The sequence below is a fragment of the Heloderma suspectum genome, chromosome 5 (assembly GCF_057233095.1).
Source record: "Heloderma suspectum isolate Gila_16-S chromosome 5, 16-S_ref, whole genome shotgun sequence".
Taxonomy (NCBI): Eukaryota; Metazoa; Chordata; class Lepidosauria; order Squamata; family Helodermatidae; genus Heloderma; species Heloderma suspectum.
In genome coordinates, this window is record NC_139462.1 from 18,015,861 (window position 1) to 18,031,691 (window position 15,831).

A 15,831-nucleotide genomic window follows, 5' to 3' on the forward strand; every position below is an offset into this window, starting at 1 on the left:
TCCTTCGTTATTTGCACTTCTCAGAATTTTGCAATGCACTTCTCAGAACAAAAAATGCATGCAAAATATGTATATTAGGGAAAACTGCTCACAAATATGTGAAACAAAACTATACAAAGCAGCATTATGGTAAGGAAAACTGCTTGCAAAAATGCATATACTGGGCAAATTTGGATACAAAAATGCATTTATTAGAAAAATGCACACAAAAATGCATACAAAGTTTCAGCTAACTTTTGAAAAAAGTTGCAAAATGATGCAGAAATAGGATGGAAAAATGAGAAATGGAGAGAACTGAAATGGACAGCTTCATGTAGCTCAACACACATTTATTTATTTATTTATTTATTTCTATACCGCCCAATAGCCGAAGCTAACATAGGATAAATATTTATTTATTTATTATTTATTGCATTTATATCCCGCCTTTTTTCCTCTTGCAAGGAACCCAAGGCGGCTTACATTATCCTCCTTCTCTCCATTTTATCCTCCCAACAACAACCCTGTGAGGTAGGTTGGGCTGAGAGTCTGCGACTGGCCCAAAGTCACCCAGTGAGCTTCCATGGCTGAGTGGGGACTAGAACCTGGATCTCCCAGCTCCCAGCCCAACACTCTTGCCACTACACCACACTGGCTTGGTGCTGTGAATTCCGGAGTTGGCTACTTCTCTTTTTTTTTTCAGCAGAAAGTTTGACTGTAAATCTTTCTCCTTTCAGCACTCTGAAGCCCTTGCAGACACAAAAAGAAAGAAAGAAGGACAGACAGAAAGACAGACGAAATGAGAAAGAAAGAAAGAAAGAAAGAAAGAAAGAAAGAAAGAAAGAAAGATGGCCCTCCTTCGCTCCAAATGGCTGTTGTCTGGATGGTGTGTAAGCTGCATTCACAGAGTAAGCAGATGCTTGAAATGTGTCAGACAAACTGATCAATCAAGATGACAAGGGGCATAGTTAGTCTGTTTGTTTGGCTCATCTTAGAAGTCTACCCAGCAAATGTGAACTGCAATGGTGAGACACTTGATCATTCCACCACCCCAAAGCTTAACAGCCAGGTAGGAAAGGCTCATCACTAAACTGTCATGTTACTTTTGAAAAAAGATAAAGACAATTTGACTCATTGTTTCTCAGGCTGGGTGCAGTGGATGGATAGCTCCATTGCTGCCAGTCGTAACGGCAGTGTTAAGCTTCAATGCGATTTCTGTGCATGGCAACTTCAGTGTGATTTCTGTGCATGCAGTTTCTGGTTGACTAGACTGGGGAAACCCCAAATAGGCCTTTAACTGTGCTATCCTATGTATGTTTACTCAGAAACAAGTCCCATTGTCTTCAGTGACATTTACTGCCTAGTAAGTGTGTTTAGAATTCCAGCCGAAATCGGTGAACTGCTCACTGGCACGTATTAGAGTCAATTTTCTAATTTAGTAATAGAAAAATATGCATTAAAAAAAATAAAATCTGGAAATGTGCATTTCCCCATAGGCTAAAGTGTGAAAATGTGCATTTGGGGAGGGATTTGCGCATTTTCGCAAGTGTGAATTTGCGCAAATTTGGAAACTCGAAAAACAAATCCGATTCCATTGATGAGCAGGCGACGGAATGAAAGATGTGAAGGTGCCTTATTCTGAGCCAGTCCAGCATTGTCTACTCTGCCTGGCAACAGCTGTCCAGGGTCATGGCAGAAGTATTTCCCACACCTGCCTTAAAAAAAACCTGCAGATGCCAGGGATTGAACCTGCAACACTTTGCATGCACAGCATGTAATATACCGCCGAGCAATGGGTCCAAGTGGTGTAGTGGAACCAGGGCTTGCTGGGATGCAGCACAGCCCCCCCTTTTTTTTAATAAGCAGGGACACTGATGTCATCTGCCACCCCCCCTGCTCCCTCTGAGCATAGCAGCAATCCTTACTGTACCTGGGGAGAAATGGATTTTCCCAGGCACAATATATTGTTCCCTGTTGCAGTGCAAAGTATTTTGGGGGTGGCTGTGTCTTGAATGAGCAATTAAGACCCAATAGCTTTACAAAAGACCTGCTTTTGGTGGAGATGAAAATGGCTAGAACTGGTTTGCTGATATGGATCAACACATTTTTGTCCTCCTTGGGGGCTGTGGCTAGGAGGACTGTCATGATAAGCATCACTACACCACCAATGGGCCCTTTTGCAAGATTGGGACAGGGAAACCTGAAAAACAAATCTTGTGCTACTCTGCAATGCCCCACGTAATTGTTGGGGCCATATTCATAATAAGTACAACAAATCAGACCTGCAACAAAGTGATGGAGCATGGAATGCTCCTGTTCAGCATGCCTGCCAGCCAGCCAGCCAACCATGCCCTTTTCTAGGATACTCTGTTCCATTTCCCCTCCCTCTTCTGCTTGTGTATAGTGATGTCGTGAGTGCCCGGCTTGGTCCGGGAGGCCGGCAAACTCCCCTGCACCTGGGCCCCTGGGCCCTGCTCACTGAGCCATGGGGTGCTGATGAACCTGGTCGCTGAGTGCCCTGGAGCTCAGTGAGCAGCTGGGAGCAGCCCGGAGTTGTCGTTGCCGCATGCACCCCAACCACTCTCACTATCTCCTCCTTGCAAGGAAGAGATGGCTAGAGTGGTTGGGGCATGCGTGGCAATGAGGACTCCTCTTGCCCCCGCCGGCTGTCAAGCAAACCCTTAAGAGCTGGCGGGGCAGTGCCACACATGCCCCAGCTACTCCAGCCATCTCCTCCTTGTGAGGAGGAGATGGCAAGAGTGCTTCTGGTGCACGAAGCGCTGAGGACTCCAGTGCTCGAACTGTTGTGTGCACAAGGGTGTGACTGCTGGAATCCTCGGCGCACAGAGGAGGGGGGCTTGTGCAATTCGGCAGGCCGGGGCAGGGCGAACAGGGAGGCTTGCTGAGAGGGTCCAGCGGCTTATCAAGCGCCCCTGCGCCCCAGATGGAGGTGAGTCCATCCATCCCTACTTGTGTATGGAGGTTGCCATTTTAGCTTCATATGGATACACACTCAGGGAACAACTTTGCTCTTAATATATGGCTAGATGTTGTTGACACTCTATTTGTTGGTGGAATGCACCTCTCAGCAGCCCCAGCCAGCATGAGCAATGGTCATGAATTGTAGCTTCTGGAGGGTCACAGGTTCCCCCGCCCTGAAAAGAACATCAGAAGAGCCTTGCTGGATCAGACCAAGGGTCCATCCAGTCCAGCATTCTGTTTGCATAGTGGCCAACCAGCTGTTGACCATGAACCCACAAGGAGGGCATGAGTGCAACAGCACCTTCCCACCCATGTTCCCCAGCAATTGGTGTACATTGGCATGCTGCCTCTGATAGCGGAGGTAGCACATAGCCTTCAGGACTAGTAGCCATTGATAGCCTTCTCCTCCAGGAATTTGTCCAACCCCCTTTAAAAGCCATCCAAAGTGGTGGCCATCACTACATCTTGTGGAAGTGAATTCCCTAGTTTAACCATGAAATTTGATATATAGGATGCACAGCCATTAAAGTTGCAGGAGCCCCGGTTGCCCTGGCCATCCTGCTTCCAGGGGCTTCCACATCTGTTTGCAGGGCTTAAAAGCTGCAGGATCTTCCAAGGGTAGAAGATCTGCATTATATTTTCCCAGCAGAGGTGAACTGTCAGCATATTCCCACTGGGGAATGGTGCTGAATGTCCGATGATACTCACAGCTTTAATTGCCACCCAAGTGCTTGGCAGGTTAGATCGATGGGACAGATAAAATCAAAGCCAAGTTACAATAGGCAGCTTATTATTATACCATTTGCTTACAACCAAAAAGGGAGGTGGGGGAAAGGCTGGAGGGGTGTGTGTCCCCCAGAACAATGACGTCCCCTGCTATTGTCACAAACAAATAGATAAGGCTGCTGCAGAGACTCTGCAACACTACAAGGAAAGCAGCAAACCCCCTGCCACAAGCTCATCGTGTTGGCAAAACTCCTGTATTCTACTGCTGGGCTTCAAATAAACATGCTACCAGCTGAGCCACTGAGCCATTATGCATGAGCACAACAAGCCATGGTGGCTTAAACAAGTCACCATGGCTTGTTGTGAGCCATGGCACATACTGGCACATGCTGGATGTAATTTGCATCAGTGCCCAGCCATGTCTTATCATGTCATCTGAACCTGGGCAACAAGGCTTGTTGGTTGGTTAAACAACCCTCCAATAACCCATGGGCTGTTGCAGGGTTATTTGAGGGCTGTTTAGTCATGCCATACAGGTTTGGACAACACATGGCCAGGCAATGATTATGCAAAGTCGCAGCCAGGTGGTGATTATGCAAATTGTGCCTGGCACAAGCCACGGGTCACAAGAAACCATGGTGGCTTGCTTAAGCCACAATGACTGGGTTCACATGACACAACAACCCATCTTGGATGACAAGCTACAGTGGGTAGTTATGTTGTGCAAACCTGGACTGATTCCTGCAGGGTGACTTGTGCGTGGGCAATAAGCCACCCTAACAACCCATGGCTTGAGGGGTTGTTGTACCCACAATGGGTTGGTGTGTCATCCGAACCCGGCACTGCCAACCCATTGTGAGTTGTGGCCATTGGTGAGCAACCCACTTGGCAGAAGTGGCAAAAACCCCTGACGCTCTTGCCAAGTGATCTCACCCCTGCTGCAGTGACAGCCCCTCCACCAGTGCCCAAGCGACACTTTGGAGGGGCTGTCACTCATTTGGCAACACTTAAAAAAAAAAAAAGCACCCTGACATTTGCACAAAATGGGACCAAAAATTCGGCCCCAGGAATGTGTGCAAATGTCTTTGTAATTTTTTTTTTAAAATCGGTCAGTTTTTCACAATTATGGAGGTGTGCAAGGCTATATATATATATATATATATATATATATATATATATATATCACCTTGCCTTGTCTATTATCTTGTATGTTTCAGCTGTCAAAGGGAACAAAGTTTACTAGGAAACAAACAAGGTAATTGACGATGGGGCTTCATATAAGCTAGTTTGACAGCCTTTGACAGCTGACTCTGTCTAGGGGCTATAGGATTGCTTCCTCCATTAATTTAAAACAAAATAACCCTGAGGTGCACACTCCCAGGGTCCCCTTAGTATGCACACCACATTTCAGGTGTCTAGGGTTCACTGACTTGGCACTGTGGTGCTGATGGACAAACAAATACACATCCTTTTATTGTTATACATAAGTTTAAAAATGTGATTTTTATGCATAATGAATATTTATGAAGAATGAAATGAATGAGGTATTCAATAACAAAAATGAATACAGTAACAAAACATTTTTTTCTTCTACAGGCCTAATTTTGTCTCACATTAAAGTAGGGGTGGGGGCACCCCATAACCTCAGCTGAAACCTATGTATTTATGTGTGTGTGTGTGGGTCAGCGTTCCAGCTGTGAGGGTAGCCAGAGCCCAAAGTGGGCAGGGTCACCGATGTGAGTTTTACCTTCTGCATCTGCATCCAGGCATTCTCCTTACCCCAATCTGTGCAAAGTTCCCTCAATCAGCTTTGTAGCTGGGGGAAAGAGCAGGATGAAATAAATATGGTGTTGAATCTTAATCATACTTAGAGCAGGCCCACTGAAATCAGTGGGATTTAAGTTAGTCATGAGTAACATGAATCCCATTGATTTCAGTGGGTCTACTCCAAGTATGACTAAGGCTGGATCCAACTTAATACCAATAACGTGGAGGAGGGCCAGTAAGGGGGTGTGGCCTGAGGAAATGGGATGTGGCCTAGGGGGAGTCTAGAGGACTCGATTGAGAAGCCTGGAGGCTCCCCATCCCTGCATAAAAGGAACAGGAGGCCTGTCCCCCTTTGCACCATTTCACCTTAATTTCCAAGCGTATATCTGCCACTAAGCATCCTGGAGGCAGCCATTTCCAAATTTGCTCAATTTGGCTACAAACATGCAGAGGCCTCTGCTCTAGAACTGTTTTTCACAATACCAGAACTCGGTTCTTGAAGTAGGGTGGCCGCTTATGCAATGGCAAACAAGTGGAACTGCATCACCCCAAAAGAGGACAAAAGAGGGCAGCCATTTGCATAGCATTTGCATGTGCAGATTTGTATGCATAGGTGCAAATTTAGAGATCATGACTATAATTTAAATTGAAATACGAGCTATTGCACCATAGCGGAGAAGGCTGATCAAGTGACTTGTCTGCCTGCTCAGTTGCCCCAGTACCAACTGCGGATGGGCAGCTCCCAAGGCCCCTGCACTCCCTTCTTACAGTTCTTTGACCCTAAACCAGGCTTGGACTGGACCCCTCTTCAAACAGAGGACTGTCTTCTGCCAGCTCTCCAAAATAGAAGACTATCCTTTGTAAAATGGGATACCTGGCCACCCTGCCTTGAAGGCAGTGGAGGCTGGTGGCTCCAATGTCAGTGGAGCGGTGAATCCGCTCCAGGTTTCAGTCAGAACCAGTCAGCACTCTAAAGGAGCTTTTAGAGTGCTGACTGGTTCTGACTGAAACCCGGAGCGGATTCATTGCCTCACTAGCATTGGAGCAACCAGCCTCCACTGCTTGAGGGCAAGGGAGCTTCTGAGCATGTGCAGAACCCTTCCTTCTTTCCAGGTGAACAACCACAACCAGCCAGGATGGATTTGGGATTGGCTGCCAAGGACGACCTGCTTTACGGGGAATCCCGAGGCTTGCCCTCTTTCACTTCAGAAATTAAAGTGCAGAGGACTCGGACTTTTCCTTCCAACAGGCTATTAAAAATGGAGCAGACGTGGGCGGGGGGAGGAAGCAGGCGGAGGGCCAGCTTCGGAGGTGGCTGAGGCTGGCTCTTTTCCACGGCTACGGACTGGGAGGAAGAGGTCCATCATTTCTTTGAACTCATCTTGCATTCCGCCGGCTGCATATAAATTTCCTCCGATCTCATCAAGCCCTCACTGTTTGGCCTCCACTGACTGATACTGCCTCATCATACTTAATCTAGGGTGAAATTTCCTCGTCTGAGCTAAATTACTCGCAGCCATCAAGGGAAGCGATATTTATTTTTCGCGGGGCTAATGACCTGTCCCCCGGTCCCACCCACTGATGGTTATTTACTAGGCCCCAGATGCTTGAACTCAAAATGAGCACTAATGCAGCAGGCACCATTCCTCATCCGGCCCTCTGATTGAATCGGTGTCTTCTCATTGACATTGACTCGGTGACTTTTAAGGCCATTAGCCTCTGTGAGAGATGAACCTCTCGTTGGGGCTCCGACGGTGACAGCTGATTAGCAACAAATTACGTGCCGGGAAGGGGGCTCCTTCTTGGGTCGGGCGGACAGCAGGAGAAGAAGAGGCAGCAAGCAGCATGGGGCAAGGAAGGCACAGAGATCCCTGGATGCGTCTGTGCTGTGGCAATAACAGCATCTCTATCATGCTGCTTTTCTTTTCTTTTCTTTCCTCTTCTCTTCTTTCCTCTTCTCTTCTTTTCTGTTGTTAAAAGTACAACTTTGCAACAACAGCCCCGTAAAGTCGGCCACTGTTGTTATGCTCATGTCGCAGCTGTGGGGGCTGAGAGAGGGCAGCTGACCTACGGCCTCCTATTGAGTTCATGGGCAGAGGTATGATTCGAACCAGGGATTTCCTGGTTTACGGCTCCGGTTCTAGTGGCCTGCAACAGTGTTGGGAGTCCTCTTTGGTTAATTCCCCCCCAGCTGGTTTCCTCCAGATGTGTTGGACTGCAACTCCCATCATTCCCAATGGTGCAACTCAACACACCTGGGAGGGGCCAGGTTGGGGAAGCCTGGCTTAAGCCCTGGTCAGCCATCCTCATATACACATTGGCATGCCAAAGGACCAGACCAGATGGGACGGTAAATGCGTGATCATGTTTAATGTCTCTCTCTCCCTCTTTCTTTCTTCTAGATGAGAGCTGTGAGGCTAACAGGCAGTGGAGGCATCCAGTGGTGGCGTGGTCAGTTTCACAGTGCAGGCGCTCATCATGACAGTCGCCATAGCCAGGCCCCCAAGGAGAGGCCAAAAATGCAGGCAGCTGCGCTGATCCGCATGAAGGTGCCAGTTCTAGCAGTTTTCATCTCTGCCAGGAGCAAGTCTCTTGTAAGGGTGATGGAGTGCCCCTGCTCAGCGTTCAGAGCTTTCCTCCCATGGCAAAGAGCTGGGGGTGGGGTCTAATCGGGACCATGGTGGGGAAAAGGGCTTAAATCCCCCTCCCCATGCCATGGGCCCAATCTGCCCCCCCCCCACTGGTTATTTGTTAAAGTAAATGAACCAGGAAAGGCCAACCTACCTAATAAAGAGCATGTCTAGCTTGGCCCTCAGACTAAGGCTGCAGTCCTATGCATACTGACCTGGATGCAGAGCTGTGTGCAAATGGCCTCTTGAAATTCTCCACCTTACTTTATGGGCAGAGAAATTTGGGAGACAATTTCACCACATTTCTCCAGGGGGAGGAGAAATTCTCAACGGTTTCTCCCAGGCAGGGCTCCCCACTGGAAGGGCTTGTAGCACAGCTTTTCTTTCTTTCTTTCTTTCTTTCTTTCTTTCTTTCTTTCTTTCTTTCTTTCTTTCTTTCTTTCCTTCCTTCCTTCCTTCCTTCCTTCCTTCCTTCCTTCCCTCTCTCTCTCTCTCTCTCTCTCTCTTTCTTTCTTTCTTTCTTTCTTTCTTTCTGGGGAAGGGTTTCGGGGGTCTTCATGCTGCAACAGCATCAACTGTCTTGGCAGGCTGGCCCCCAGTATGCATCCACCACAATGCAGGTGGGGGCAGTGTTGTGTCTACTCCAGGGATGAGGTGGAGTTCGCACTCTGCCAAAATCTGTGCTCCAATTTCCTCCCACGAGAGGGGCTTCCATTGTTCTGCCTCATTCAGGATGTTTTATACTTTACTTTGGTGGTGTTTTTGAGCTCACCTAATCACTGCTAGCCTCCCAGGCTGCCTGCACGTCCTGATCTGAAAAAGCCCTATGGGAGGAGTTACTTCATGGTGCCTTAAACTGGGCTTTAATTGAAGTGTAGGAAGCTGAGGTGGCTATGGGCTGCTGGAGAGATGATTGTACAATGAAAGACAGGACACTTGTGCTCACTCCTCGGCCACCTCCTAAGTAAGGAAAGCCCAAGAAACCCAACCCCAACCATGAGAATGACTCCACAATTTCTCCACCACTGAATGTCTTTTCAGAAGCAATGTCTCTTCTTCGGAATGAGAATGGTCGAAAAAACGTGGGAGAAATTTTCGGCACAGCAGCACTACCTGGAAGTAAGCCCCTTTGAATGCAGTGAGGCTTACTTCTGAGTGCAAATGGCTAGGGTTGTGCTGGACATGAACTAGGGCAGGTGTGGGCAACCTGTGGCCCTCTAGATATTTTGGCCTACAACTCCCAACATTCCTCATCATTGGCTCTGCTGCCTAGGGCTGGTGGCAGTTGTAGGCCAAAACGTCTGGAGGGCCACAGGGTGCCCACCCTTGACCCAGGGCTTTTGTGATGATGATCCCATGCACGCTTTCCTGAGCTCTGTGGATGAACGTGGCACATACATATGGGCATTTCTACCTTGCTAGAGCATGTTAGAACTTGGCTGTAGAAATAAGCAAACTACAAGGGCACTTTGCTTTCAGAGGTATGTCAGGACAAATCCTGAGTAATTTATTTATTACATTTTTATATCGCCTTTCCTCCAAGGAGCTCAACTTGGCATACATGATTCCCCTCCTCCCTTTTTCTGCTTACAACAACCCTAGGATGTGGGTCAGGGCTAGGCTGAGAGGTATTGATTGGCCCATGATCACTCAGTGAGCCATGTGGATGAATGGGGATTTGAACCTGGGCAGCCTGCTCTTAAAGGGATAATTCCCCCCTGCTTCCTGAAAAATAAGTGCAAATATAAAGCTCTGTCTTGGCATTTCGCAAGTGGGAAACATTTGATTGTTGCCTGTGAGCCCAGGGCCATTTGATTAGCCAGCTGCATTTCTTGCCACATTTGGGCTTCTAACGAATGGTATGCAAATCAGTCCTAAAAAGAGATCAGCCAAGGATAAAAGACTGGAGTTCGGTGACTGAAATTTTATGAACAGTGCAATGTGTAAATCTTTTTGAAGGAAGTTTGCCCCGTGCCAATGTGAGAAACGGCCCATCCCTGGCCTAGGTGATAGCCAGCAGAGGCTGTAATACAAGTCTTTGTATGTGCTATTGGCTTTTGGATGGAGAAGCCTCTCAGAGCTAGCTCAGGTGGGCTTGCACTGAATCTTTCCCCTCAAGGTGTGGGAGTGTGGCTGGTCTTGCCTACTGGTCCCTAGAGCCTTAAAAAAATCTGTCTTGTGTAATTATGGACCCATAATTATGATTATGCTTGTCATTATTCTTATTTTTAATAGGAATAATATGATACATATTACAATTAGGAATGCTGCAGAAATCTGCCGTAAAGTACTTCCTGCTAGGTAAATTGTGGCCTTTTATGCCGCAATTTACCTAGAAGGAAGTGCTTTAAGGCTGCAAATACCATATACAATTTATGGCTGTAATTTTCCTGCAATAATGGCAGCCACCATTAGCGTATCGTACCTTTTAGACAGCGAGAAAGCTGCCCGCAAACTGTAGCGGATGCGCCAGGGCTCCAAAGAAATTCACGGGGCCCTAAGTAGCCTGGATTTCCCCGCAGTGAATCCCCACCCCAGACTGGATGTTGGGGGGGGGGGGGTTTGCCCATCCCTAATTACAATACATATTATATACATCAACCAATAAGACATCCCTTTGCTGAATCACATTTTCACACTCACCTGTATAAGCGTTATATGTTTCTGAAGCAAAATCTGAAATTACTGATAAATAATTGTGGACCCATTTCTAAAGTGAACTGAGGGAACTTTGGCCATCGCTATCTGAAGCTTCTTAATTGGAGAAGAGGGACCCAGGGGCTTCCTGCATCCAAAGTATGTGCACTACCACTGAGCTACTATGGACCCTACCTACCTACCCACCTACCTACCTCACAGTTAGCTTTTTGGCAACGTTGTTGGCAGTACACTGATAAATAATAGACAGGTGTATTAATCCCTTTGTGTTTGTGCAGAAGTCACTAGAAGAACAAACCACCAGCAATCGTCCTACCTACAGAGTGGATGATGATGAATTAACCGTGACACGGGAAGGTACGGTGTGCAGTCCATCAGATGGCTCTTGTGAACTTTTCCATGAATACAAGTTGCTTTCTCTTGTCATTGGGGAATAGATCAGAGGCAGGTATCTCCCTAAATAAACACGGCGAGGTCATGTACCTATTAATTAGAGGCCTGCCTGCTGTGTCGAAACATGGCAGGCCCGTGCTTGGGAAATTACTTTCAATGTGATTGACCGAACAGCAACATTTGAATCGTGAGTGAAAAGGCTGTGAAGCTGTGATCGTATCATGCTCTATCTCCTGCCCAGTAAGGTTGGTCGGTTTTTCTCAAGTGCAGCAATAAGAATGGATGTGTCAGGCATAACAATCTTGAAGAATCAAATGCCCGGCTGACTTTGAAAGATATCGCTGTATTAAAAGCAAAACAAAAAGCGTAGCTGGCAAGATGTTTTTGAGAACCATCCAGATAACCTTTGCACCCTGAATTGAGAATGGTGTCAGTTAGTTAGCAGCCAGGTAAATCATTATGGTGATGATGGTTGGATCCAGATTTAGGTATGTGCAACTGGGCTGGCAGAAGCTGACTTCTTCACCCCCCGCTCCTCGTAGCAACCCCTCCAGCCCCTGAAAATGCTACACAGAGGGTTGAGGGACACTGCTAAGTGGGGTGAGCTGTGGTGTGGGGCTGAAGGGGGGATCCTGAAATGTTGGGCAGAGGCACCTTCCTGAGTGGAACTTTTCTGTCAATGAAAGGCAGATCCTGGATCCAGCCCAATGCCTTAGAACATAAGAACATAAGAAGAGCTGGATCAGACCATGGGTCTAGCATTCTGTTCACACAGTGGCCAAGCAGCTGCCCACAGGAAACCCACAAGCAAGACATGAGGGCAACAGCATGTTCCCTAGCAACTGGGGCACACAGGCATAGTGCCTCTGATCATGCTGGAGGTAGTGCATAGCCATCAAGACCAGTAGCTCCCCCAGGAATTTGTCCAGCCCCTTTTTAAAGCCATCCAAATTGGTGGCCATCACTCCATCCTGTGGTAGCAAGTTCTATAGTTTAACTATGCACTGTGTGAAGAAGTCCTTCCTTTTTTTTCTGTCCTGAATCCCCCATCAATCAACCTCATGGGATGTACCTGGGTTCTAGTATTTTGAGAGAGGGAGAAAAATGGGGGTTGGACCCAATGTTCTTATAGGACCCTTCCAACCCTACTCTTCTATGATTCTATCCACATTCTCCACACCATGCATAATTTTATAGACCTCTATCATGTCTCCCCTTAGCCTCCTTTTTTCCAAGATAAACAATCCCAGCTGTTGTAACCTTCTGTCACAGGGGAGATGCTCCACCCCCTTGATCATTTTAGTTGCCCTTTTCTGCACTTTTCCCAGCTCTACAATATCCTTTTTAGGTGTGGTGACCTTACTCTTCTGTTATTGTACCCAGAATGGCTTACAGCAGAAGTATAAAAACAGTACAATGTAATCATATAAAAACAAAAACAGGGGTGAGGCTAAAAGGTGTTCATGCATAAAAAAAAAAAAACTTAGCATGCAGAGGGGTTTTGAAATTAGCCCGAGGAGTGCATGAAACTAGGCCAAACATCTCATGTGGCCCTAGGGCTGCAGGTTTTCCACCCCTGCTGTAGAGTCCACCAGGTGTACACCAGCCTCTGTAACACATTCCTGCATTTCCAGATTCAGCAGGTACATGTGTACACATGCAAGTTTGTGTGCACATGTGAACGAGGACATTCACTAACACATGGAAACCACACCTTCAGCGGGAGACAAGTTGGAATCAGAATGACATCTGATGTGCTTAAAGTTATGTTCTGTTGGATGTGGCCTATGTTATTAGGGCATTTTCTGACAGGAAGGAAAAATACACACACACATCAGCATGTCTTCCGTGTTTGGGTGTCTGCTTTAATCACCATCAGCTGTGCAGAGAATGAAGGTGGTTTTTTTTACACAAGGTTTCCCCTCCTTACCAAGTATGTTTTATTGTTTGAATCACTTGATGTCGAGCTCGGGATGCTGGTAAGATATATGAGAATTGCTAAGGGCACCCAGTAAAATATGAAGTCCCGTTGGCTTATGTTGCTCATGCAGGTAAAATTTATGTCAGCCATTTTTACTTCTGTGCTTTGAATATAAAGGACAACAGCTGCTGAATTTATATTTACAGCTCTTTATTTAAGCAGTTACGCTTTGAACAAATGTGTGCATGTTTATGCAGGAGCAATGGCACTTGAGTGCTGTGGGAAATAGCTGTGCAGTGCATTAGGACATCAGAGCAGTGTTGATAGATCACACCAAAGGTCCATCTAGGCCACCATCTTGGTTCCCTCAGTGGCCACCCAGATGAATCTGGGACTCTCGCAAGTAGGGGACGAAGGCAATTGCTCCCTCTTCCTGTGTTGTTTGCCCTCAGCATCTGATTTTCAGAAGTCTATTGGCTATGAATGCAGAGGTTTTACTTAGCTGTCATGACTTAATGAGTTGCTAGACCTATCCAACAAGAAGCTGTATCACCACGCCTGTGTTTCCATGACAATGGAAAGAGAAGGTAATGTAGGAGTACCGGATTTTTTAAAAGGAATCAGCCTTGCTGTGCTTTGGTCCGTGCAGGGCTCCACGAGCAGGTTCTCCGCACTAGTAAAAATTGCTTCACAGAACATACTTCTGGGAGGGGGTGGGGGTTTGAGAGAACGTCATCTGACTGGCAGGGGCTGCGCAACCAATAAGAGAGGCCTCCTGCCCTCTCCCCCCTTTCTCCTTTCCCCTGAAGGTCCAGATACACCTGCATTTCAAGAGCAAGCGCAAGCCTCACTGAGCACAATGGGAGTTACTCCAAGCAGACACACATATGCTTGTGCTGGGAAAGCGGCCGGGGGGGGGGGGAGAACACAAAGCCCCCATTTTATCTCGCAGGATCCCTATAATGAAGGGTCGCAGTACTTTCTTCCTAAGGCAATAAACCAAACAAAGGGGAATTGGAGCCTTGAGGTTGCGCTTTACCTCGCTTAGGGAATTGGGCTGTAAACTCTGCCATGTCAATTGAGGGGGATCTCTATAAGTTCTGAGGTGGGCATTCAGTGGGCAGGCCTCATTCAGCACAATGGGAACTACTTCTGAGGAGACACTAATTGGTTTGTGCAGGGATGGGAAACACCCAGGAAACACCCCTTGACCAGAGTCACGGTGAAAGGCACACCCCTGGGCAGGGCTAGCACACCCGAGCTAAATGCGGGTGTTGGGGCACGCAGCAACTATACTGAGGAGAACCCAACGTAAGGAAAAGAATCGGACTATAAGCAGTCTCAGGAAATCTGGTTTTTCCCTGATCAGCTCCGGGATGGGTGCTGGATGGCCACGATGTCAGGTATCCCTAACAACCCCAACACGCAGCCAGTTCAGAGTAAATAACTCGTGGAAACAGGCCCCGCATCTTGTGGTGGTGAGTGCCGTAAGTTCATTATTATGCATTGTATGAAGAAGTACTTTCTTCTGCCTCTCTAAATATTTAGCTTCTAGTGTTATGGGTAAAAATAAACACATGAGCTCTAGTAACAGTCTCTACTCAGGCCCTGTGCACCTCTTCTAGAGTAAAAATGAAAAGAAAGAAAAAAGATGTAGCTGCTAGAAATGGGTTTAAAGTAATGTCTGTTTTGACCCTAAATGTACATGTATCACTGGCAGGGGGGAATGAGAAAAGGCGAGCAGCATGCTTGAAGCATGCTGTGGCAGGGGTGACAAGGCTGGCAGCTGAACTACTATTTGCTTTGCTTTCAAATCTGTGCGTCATGCAAAGCTGGGAGGAAGCCAGGCTCACACCGTGGGTGAAGCATTTTTCATTGTGTTTTAATGCATTTGTTTTATTACTGTTTTAATCCAGTGTTGTTTATGAGTGTAAGCTGCCTTCTGGGTAGAGAGGTGGGGTACGAATTAAGTAAATAAATAAACAATAAATAAACGGTGACTTCTTTTTACTCCATCTGCCTTCACCTGCAGTCTCAGCTACCAGAGTGTCTGCCTGATACACTTCCACTTTTCTCTGTCCCATCATCACAGCTCTCTGTGGCAGAAGAGCTTTTAAAGCAAATGGTTTGCTGATTTGGGGTGCTCAGTGGCCCTGAAATCCTAGCTTGGGGCCCCTTTAAAAAAGAAAAGAAAAAAGAACCCTCCAACATCACCACTTCCTTGCACTTAAGAAGATACATCTGCAGTTATAACAGCATGTCCACAATGGTTTCAGAAAAGCTCCCTTCAGAAAGGGGCCCATCTACGTGGGAGGTTTTCTCTGATGCTGCTGTAGCTTAAAGTTGTTAGGGACATATGACATCATGGCCATTCTGCAGTAAAGCCATTGTTTCCAGCCTCAAACCCAGAGATTTTTCAGAGGCGCTTTGTGCCGCATTTTGCCTTTAAGATGGCTTCTGCCTGCTTCCAGTATGCCCCATATCCCTGAATTAAATGCGGCTTCTTCCTTTTTTGGGAGGGGGTGTGTGTTCTGCTGTTGCATCACAGTAGATGGGCTGCCCCTTTTGTTTTGATTTTTTCCCCAGTGCATCCCTGCTTTGTGGAATGGCGGCTGTTGGGGTTTGGGGAACTCATTGCCCTCAACTGCCATGATAGCTAGTACTTGAAACAGTGCCGCTCCAATTTTCTCAGTGGGAAAAAGATGCTACAGATTGTCAGTGGGGGGAAAGCAGGCTACAGAGGCTGCAGGCTGAGAATGGGCGAAGCAGCTAGAT

The 15,831-nt window shown here is 47.1% G+C and overlaps 1 protein-coding gene across 1 annotated transcript; it reads left to right on the forward strand.

Moving 5' to 3' along the window:
- Positions 1-875: 875 nt before the first annotated feature.
- Positions 876-13,240, forward strand: LOC146343642 (uncharacterized). The gene is made up of 3 exons (XM_084855438.1): positions 876-1,048; positions 7,857-8,003; positions 11,021-13,240. The coding sequence occupies exons 1-3, from the start codon at positions 932-934 to the stop codon at positions 11,177-11,179; spliced, it is 423 nt and encodes a 140-aa protein (XP_084711564.1). The 5' UTR covers positions 876-931; the 3' UTR covers positions 11,180-13,240.
- Positions 13,241-15,831: the final 2,591 nt, after the last annotated feature.